General features: G+C 36.0%; 1 protein-coding gene across 1 annotated transcript; it reads left to right on the top strand.

The window, feature by feature from the left end:
- Nucleotides 1–6,800: 6,800 nt before the first annotated feature.
- On the top strand, nt 6,801–8,565 carry LOC131857157 (exocyst complex component EXO70H1-like). The gene is made up of 2 exons (XM_059209319.1): nt 6,801–7,658; nt 7,762–8,565. Exons 1-2 carry the CDS (start codon nt 6,801–6,803, stop codon nt 8,563–8,565), a joined length of 1,662 nt encoding a protein of 553 aa, XP_059065302.1.
- The last annotated feature ends 336 nt before the right edge of the window (nt 8,566–8,901 follow it).

An 8,901-nucleotide genomic window follows, 5' to 3' on the forward strand; every position in this document is an offset into this window, starting at 1 on the left:
ACTTGTTCTATATATATATCAAAATTCAATTTTATTTTTTTTGTTAAAAAGAAGACATCAATACCTAGGGCATGGATATTTTTTAGAATTTTTTTGAATTAGTTTACTATGTTCCCCAATGCATTGAACAAAGAAGTTCATGTTCGATGAAAAACCTACATTCATAAGAAAGAAAACAAAAATATATTAATGAAATTAAATATATTAAAAATCATACTATTTGGAAAGATTATAATAAGGACTAAATACTTAATAAAACAAAACTTATAAATGAATTCATTTGACCCCCCAAAAGCTGATGTAAAATTGGTTTTTTATCAGTATTTGATAGATGCAAAGGAGACTCCATTGCAAGTATGATTTAGAAGTAGAGAGGTTCTATCCTAGAAATTTTGATCTAAGAATCTTTGATCTAACTCTCTTCAATTAATTAATTCAAATAGGACCTCTTCAAGCTTAAATCATTATATTTTCTAAAAAATGTATGATTTCAGCAAAAATCAGGATGTACCAAAAAGTGAGAACCAGTATTGTGAGTTCAACCAATTAATATTTTACCTAAATCAGTTTTAAAGTATAAATTGTTACCTGTTAATCCCTTCTGAAAACCTTGATCAATCAAATACTTACCTAGCCTTTCATACCAAGCTCTCAGAGATTGTTTCAATCCATACAGGGCCTTCTTCAACCTACAAACAATGTTCAGATCATCATTCAACTTAAATCCTTCTAGTTGTTCAATGCAAACTTCTTTCATCTCTCCATCCAAAAATGATGATTTCACATCCATCTAATAAACCTTGAAATCCTTAAAAGTTGCAAAGGCAAGAAACATCCTGATTGCCTCCATCCGAGCAATCGAGGCATATGTCTCCTCAAAATCAATATCTTCAATCTCTATATAGCTATTTCAAACCAACCTTTCTTTATTTCTCACAACCTTTCCATCTTCATCCAACTTGTTCCGGAATACCCATTTTGTTCCAATCACATTCTTATCTTCTAGTTTGTGAACTAATTCCCATGTCTAATTCTTCTCAATCTGATCCAACTCTTCTTTCATTACCTTTATCCAATTATGATCATTGCAAGATTCTTATACTTTTTTTAGTTCCATCTCTAAAAGTAAACATAACAATATTTGTTCTTGAGCTACTTTGCTTCTTGTGATGATTCCTTTGTTCTTATACTTGATGAATGATTCTTTTGAATATATCGCAGGGTCTTAGATGTAGATGCTAGAGCTTCCCGAGCTTCCTTTTCTTATTCTACTTCTCTAATTTTATCTTCCCTTTTTTTGTCATTTGTTTCATCAGACTCACATCCTCCCACTTTATCAAACTCTTTCGAAGTATCTTCATCAAACATCACATTTGCACTTTCTACAATCTCGTTTAGCCTTTTATTGAAACATTGATGTGCCTTTCTCCTTGTAGAATATCTTAGTAATATGCCTTCATCTGCTCTGTTATCAAACTTTCCAATATTATCTTCATCTCTCTAGATATAGCCCTTTCTTCCAAATACCTTAAAATATTTCACTGTCACAGTTCTACCATGCCATAGTTCATATGATGCCTTTCCATGTCTTTTTCATTATAGATTTTTTTTAAGAGTGTAGACTGTAATGTGAATTGCTTCTCTCCAATAGACTTTTGGGAGTTTTGGTCCTTTGATCATTGTTTTGGCTAGCTCTTGAATTGTTTGGTTCATTCTTAACACTACACTATTTTGTTGAGGGGTCCTAGGAGAAAACAACTATCTTCTAATACCATGTTTCTCACAAAAGTTGTTAAACTGATTAGAAGTAAATTCTCCTCCTCTGTCAGACCTCAAACACTTAATCTTTCTATCAATTTCATTTTCTACTTTAGCCTTGAATATCTTGAATTTTTCTAATGCTTCTAACTTATTTCTTAGAAATGCAACACATGATATTCTAGAATAATCATCAATAAACAACATGAAATACTTCTCACCTTGTATACTCCTTGTTCTAGTAGGACCACATAGGTTTATGTGAATGAAATCCAACAATCTGGTGGACGAATGCTCCTTTCCTCTATATGTTCCTCTCATCTGCTTCTCAACTTGACATTCTCTGCAAATGTTGTTATCTAGTTTGGTTAGCCTTAACAAATCTCTCCGGACACTTGATGAGATAATCTTCACCAAGTTGTCAATATTCATATGAAAAATCCTCTGGTGCCAAAGCCAATGGTTATTGATCTGAGATAACAAACAATACTTTGTATCTTCTTGTAGCAGATACATGTTTCCACGTGTCCTTTTCCCTGCTATTATAACAATTTTGAATCCCTTTTGGATCTCATGGCAATCATCCTAGAAAACAACATTGTACAACCATTTTCGCACAGTTGTCCAATGCTCAAAAGATTATGATGCAAACCCTTCACATAGTAAACATTGTCAATATTATGTTTTCCATCAAAAGAAATAGAACCAACTCCCACAATATGTGTTGTCTGATCATCTCCAAACCTAACAAAACCTACATCATAATTTTCAAGTTTGAAAAATTACTTTTATCACCAGTCATATGATTTGAACATCCCCTATCAATGAGCCATTCATTTCTATTTATCGTAACGTGTAAAATAATAGCAACAGTCTTAGGAATATCAATTTTAGGTACATCTCTTGCTACCAAAAATAAACAATCACTATCCTCATAATCTAATTCATCATCTAAAATATCGACATCATCTTTGACATAATAGGCTCTCTTATTAAATTCTCCTTTACCTTCTTTAGACTTTTGTCTTCAACATTTTTCTGGGCACCTAGTAGCAATATGACAAATCTTTCCACATCCAAAGCATTTAAGGGGTAACATACCTTTGTATTTGTTGGTGCCTTTCTGTAATTTCCTCACAAAGTTTGTTTCCATCTCATCTGTACTTTCATCTTTTGGATCTTCCTTAGAGGCTTTAAAGGCAGATTCAAATTTAGCTTTGTCTTTTCCATACTTCCTTATCTCAAATGGTGATAGAGTACCATAAAGCTGCTCTCTAGTAAAATTCTTCAGATCATAGGTTTCTTCAATAGCTGAGATCTTGTCACTGTAGCTTTCTGGTAGGGAATCAATATTTTCTCAACTATGTCTTCATCTGCCAAGGTGTCGACAAGTTCCCTGATTTCATTTACTTCTTTATGAACCTTTTGAAAATAGCTAGTTATATCTTCTCCTTATTCCATTTTCAATTTCTCATATCTACACTTAACTGTTAGCTTCTTTGATAGTTTAACTCTGTCATTTCCTTCATAGATATCTCTCAACTTTTCCCAAACCTCATAAGTAGTATTCAACGAAATAACCTTTGTCAATCCAGTCTTTGATAAAGCACTGAAAATAACATACCTTGCCTTTTTATTCTCTTCATAAGCTTGAATCTCATCCGAAGTGGTAAGACCATTTGCTAGTTGAACATACTTAGTTTCCACTACTTTCCAAGAATTGTATCCCAAATAGATCAAGTAGCCTCTCATCTTCACTTTCTAGAAACTATAGTCGGATCCTTCAAAGATAGGAATAGTCAATTTATGTGCCATCGGATCAAGATCTACCTCACCTCAAGTGGTTAAGCTCTTCTCCAAAGAACCAATGCTCTAATACCAATTGTTGAATATTTGGGAAACTGAGAGGGGGGGGTGGAATTAGTTGACAACTTAAATAAGTTTTTCAATGCTTTTAGACATCCGAAATAACCAAAAAAATTAATTAAAGTAGATATAATCATGAAAAACACATACACACAGCACATCACACAATGAACACCAGATTTGACGTGGAAAACCCAAGAAGGGAAAAAACATGAAGAATGTTAGTTCTCAATATAAAACACCAGTTAAGGTGATGTTTACAAAGGGTGGCTCACTGCCAGAATTCTCATTGCAAGAGGGCTCACAACTCAGAAAAAGGCACAATGTTGAAGAAAGAAAGAAAGAAAGGAAGGTAATCCACCAATCTAAAACAATGTACAAAACCAGATTGCTTTCAGTGCCTCAACACCAACATACTTCGAACATCATCAATAATAAGATCCTTCCTTTTCAATCTCACATATCTTCAATAAAAATGCTACACTTTTTTCATACTAACACAATCAGATCATTCTTATGTATATACACTATCTTTGGGAAGCATAATCTTCTAAGTTGACCAAGACAGAGATCTAAAATAAGTCAACACTAAAAATTCCGATGGAGGGAAGGAATGAGAAGTAAACCATACAACAACACACATCATAAGTCAAATCAACATGTTAAATCCATTATAAATTTTGGACCCAAACCATGAAGTCATATGCTACACCAATGAGCTACTACTTATTTCTCGAATTCCAGACTTAATTTAGACCCCAAAAATCATTGCCCAATAAAACAAAAATAGGAATGGAACCAAGATATACATGAATACAATCGATCAACACCATATCCGATAAACAAAGATATCAAAATCACCATTAACTTAATCAATCCATGTTGAATATCAACTAAGACACACCATCTGAATAACCAAGCATTCCAAGAACACATCTTCCAGATCACCAACACTAAAATCATGTGCTGACATTAATGAAAACCATTATGTTGACATCAATGGAAACCAATCATAGTCATCAACAACATCACATTTGCAACAATGTGAGAGGACAGGGTCAAACTAAAAGATTCCCACTATCCCATAGGGGAACTTAGGACAAGGAAAAAAATATGTGGGCGACAAGAAGGACTTTTACTCATCATGTTTTTAATAAAATTTCAATTAGTCCCAACCTTGATTTAGGTTTGCTTTCAATTTTTCATTGTTCACATCATAATACTTAAGGGATTTAAATTAGTCTTGATTGTTTTCTTTGGGGTAGATATTGATTATTATCTATAGATGTCCAAAATTAATTAAATTAATATTTAATTAATTTATTGCCTCTCACATTGTTAATTCCATTAATTAAGTTATCCTTTATTTTTCTAAAATCCAATTAAGTTATATTTAATTAATTATATCCCTCATGTCCATATAATTAATTTATCAATTGATTATATAAATCCCCATTCTTTTTAAATCAATTTAATTCCCAACCTTAGCCAATATCTTCAATATTATTCTCTAATAATGATTAATTAATTAATTATTTATTGACATGATTCTTACAAATCACCCTCTTAATCCCTATCACTTATCATATTTAATTCTAGCCTAATCATGATCGATATTTTCGTTAATTTTATTTTCCTCCACTCATTCTCTCTCCTCATGTCCCATCCTCCTAACTTGCCCACTTGCACTCTAATCCCTCATTAACCTACCTAATCACTTCTCCTAATAATTTTCCCATCCCTACTCACCTTGATTAATCATGGTTCAACTCCTTTCCATAAATGGATTTCCCATCTCATCCTCCAACCATAAATGCCATCCACTTTTAGTCCATTCAAGTAATGTCAAATCCCTTGAATCTCTTGATGCCCCCTCTTCCCAAGGAATTTTTAATTCCTTCATCCTTTATTCTCCCCATACTCCCTCTTTCTTGGGAATTTTTTGTTCCTCTTGTCCTCTCCCAAGGAATTTTAAATTGCTTTCCTCTCTTCCCAAGGTACTTTGGGAAGTCTTCCCCATGTATTTGAGAAGTGTGGAGACAAGAAATGCCTTTTTGGAAAATCTCTTAGATCTCCCACTTGTCCTCTAAAATCCTCTCCCACTCCCTTTCAATCATAGCCCTCCATTTCTTAAATCTTGGCCATCCATTTTAGGCCCCTCCAATCTATCAATTGGAGTCCCCTCCATTCACAATCATATCCATCTCATTCATATTGTCATGTTGTTCTTTTGAATCCAAGAATCATCCATAGCATCCATACCATGCCCAAATATTGACACCCATAGTCCCTCATCTATCACATTATATGAATCTCATCACTTGTTGTGTAGTGGAGATCAATCCACATCCCTCATCCTAAGGAGGAAATCAAGTGGAGAATACAGGGTGCATTTCCACTTCCCACTCAATTGGAGGAGGTGAGAACAAGGTATAATAGATTCAATGTTTTTTTTAAAAATTCTTTTGTTGTATTTCATGTTTTAATATATGCAATTAATCCTTTCCCCCTTTTTCTCTCTTCATTATCAATTTTGTAGGCCCCTTGTAAAACAATCATATATGCCACTTATTTATTCCAACACAGACTATACTTGGCTAGAAATCCCAATTGTCAAAGTTGCATGAAGAATGCGAAGAACATTTGGAATTATCATTTTTTGTACACTATGATAGAAGATTAAAGTAAACTCATAATATTTTATGTGTGAATTATTTTAGGTGCTTCTCTTAAGGGTTGATTTGGTGATCGCAGCTTCCAGAATGGTTACGAGACAATGACCTTCAAAGTCTACTCTACATCAAATTTGGAATAAACGGTCACAAAGAACCCGGCGGCGAAGTCATACAATTGTATTATATTCGATATTCTACGCGTTAAACTTGGCTTAAATTCCATGGGATTTCTTCGCTTTTGAGTAAGAAGATTATCTGGGCGAAAGAGAGCACCCAAAGCAAACATAATTTAGTTTTCTTTTCATTTCTTGTTTCTCATATATGTGCTTCGCTTGCAAGATTTCGTACCGTTTGTTCACCGCTACAAAATTGCTGAACTACTGTCACTGTGTTTGTGTTAATTTAGTTTAAATATCGAATACAATCAAGATTGACGGAATTGTAGGCAGAATTGTGATCAGTGCATAGCATATTGTAGAATATCTATGTGCCTCCGACAACATGACCAGAGGCGCTCTTAGAATGCACCCGACTTTTAGAAACCCTGTTATTACAAACACATTAGATAGCAATAATTTAGAAGATATGGAAGAAATGTTAGCCGCAGCAGAGATATTGATTTCCAAATGGGACACAAATAAAAGCAGCAAAATGCTCTTTCAGAGCAACGCAGAAGAAGTCCGTATGTACATGGACTCTGTCCAAAATCTTCAACGGCTCATGGAACATTTGTCCGCCGGCGGAACCAACGCTGCCCAACTCGTCCGTGCGCAGCGGCTGATGAAAATGTCGATGGCCCGTCTGCAGAACGAGTTTCACAAAATTCTGTTATCTAACGGCGAACCCATCGATCCAGATCGGGAGTCATCGGCCCGACCGTCCTCCAGTTCGAGCACAGAGGACAGCATAACATGCTCTGACGGTGACGACGACGGCAGCAGCCAATTCAGCTCCATCTGTTCGTCATCAGACAGAACATACGAATTCGACACGGTTCCGTTGGACGCCATGGCGGATCTACGGAATATAGCGCAGCGCATGGCGAAGAGTGGATACACGAGGGAATGCGTTCGAGTCTTCACTCTCACGAGAAAGTCCGTGGTGGAAGAGAGTTTATACAATCTGGGCGTGGAGAAGGTGAGGTTGAACGATGTTCGAAAAATGGAGTGGACAGTCCTGGATGACAAGATCAAGAAATGGATATACGCTGCAAAAATCAGTATCCGAATTCTGTTTGCCCGAGAGAAACGGCTGTGCGTCGATGTGTTTGGGGGAATTGACAAGATGAGAGATTCTTGTTTTGCTGAAATCAGCAAGGAGCCCGCAGAAAGGCTTCTTGCCTTTGCAGAGGCCGTGGCCGTTACCAGCCGGGCGCCCGAAAGAATGTTTAGCACTCACCGATCTTATGCCTGAAATAGAAGACATATTTTCTCAAGAAGCTTGCTTTAGCGTGCACGAGCAGGCTGAAAGGAACTTGGTGCAACTCGGCGAGGCGGCCCGGGGAATTTTGATGGAATTTGAGAAGGCAGTTGAGAAGGAGAAATCTAAGGTTCCCATTGCGGGCGGCAGTATTCATCCTCTCACCAGATACGTTATGAATTATCTCACTTTTCTCTCCGATTACAAGGAATCTTTGGTAAACATAATCACAGATGCGCCACGGGAGCTACCGAAAGTCCTCCCCGACAATGAGCTCACTGATTCCTCTGCCCCGCTGTCTGTCCACCTCGGATGGACCGTCTTCACCCTGCTGTGCAAGATCAACAAAAAATCTGATCTGTACAAAGACGTGGCCCTGTCGTATCTCTTTCTCATGAACAACCTTCACTACATAGTACAAAAAGTGAATGGATCTGAGATTAAATACATTCTGGGGGATGGATGGGTGAGAAAACAGTGGAATAAAGTGAGACAGTACGCGGTGAAATATGAGAGAGCTGCGTGGATGAAAGTGTTGTCTTGTGTAACAGACGAAGAAGTTCCTTCGAATGGCGGAGTTTTGAAAGAGAGATTAAAGGAGTTCAATTCAGCAATGGAAGAGGTGAAGAGAAGGCATGGTGAATGGGTGGTTCCTGACGTCAACCTGCGAGAGAAATTAAGAGTTTCAATTACTGAGAAATTGATTCCGTCATACGATTCCTTTCTTAGCAGAATCAGAAGCCGGTTTGAAAGTGATATGTGCAAGATTTTGTGTTGGACGTGTTTAAGGGCAGGCCCTTATCAGTTGACTGATTTATTTATTCACATTCGCTTCCGTTTTTTGTAATATTATGTTAAAATAAATTTGACAAGGAACTGTGACTTCTGACGTGAACGGAAAGCTTACATTTAAACAATTGAATTTCAAATCAAATCAAAGTGGAGGTTACGTCAGATTAATCACCTTTGAATTCTACGCCACCGATCCCCCCTTCCCCGAGCCGGCAAGCAATAATAATAACAAATAAACAGAGAAAGATGGTTTCTAATAATCACTTAATTATTTGTGGATTAAAATAACATTTTATAAGAAAAAGTATTTATAATCTAGATTGATTCTAGTATTTAATAAATTTTGTTTTAGCGAATTTATTATTAAAATTATCAATTGTTCAATCTAGTG

The sequence above is a fragment of the Cryptomeria japonica genome, chromosome 1 (genome assembly GCF_030272615.1).
Source record: "Cryptomeria japonica chromosome 1, Sugi_1.0, whole genome shotgun sequence".
NCBI classification, from domain to species: domain Eukaryota; kingdom Viridiplantae; phylum Streptophyta; class Pinopsida; order Cupressales; family Cupressaceae; genus Cryptomeria; species Cryptomeria japonica.

Bases quoted from the DNA above. Each gene is read 5' to 3' on its own strand.
- LOC131857157 (XM_059209319.1), top strand. From the start codon at position 6,801: ATGACCAGAGGCGCTCTTAGAATGCACCCGACTTTTAGAAACCCTGTT. The intron at 7,659-7,761 runs GTTACCAGCCGG...GTGCACGAGCAG, and splicing joins CCTTTGCAGAGGCCGTGGCC to GCTGAAAGGAACTTGGTGCA.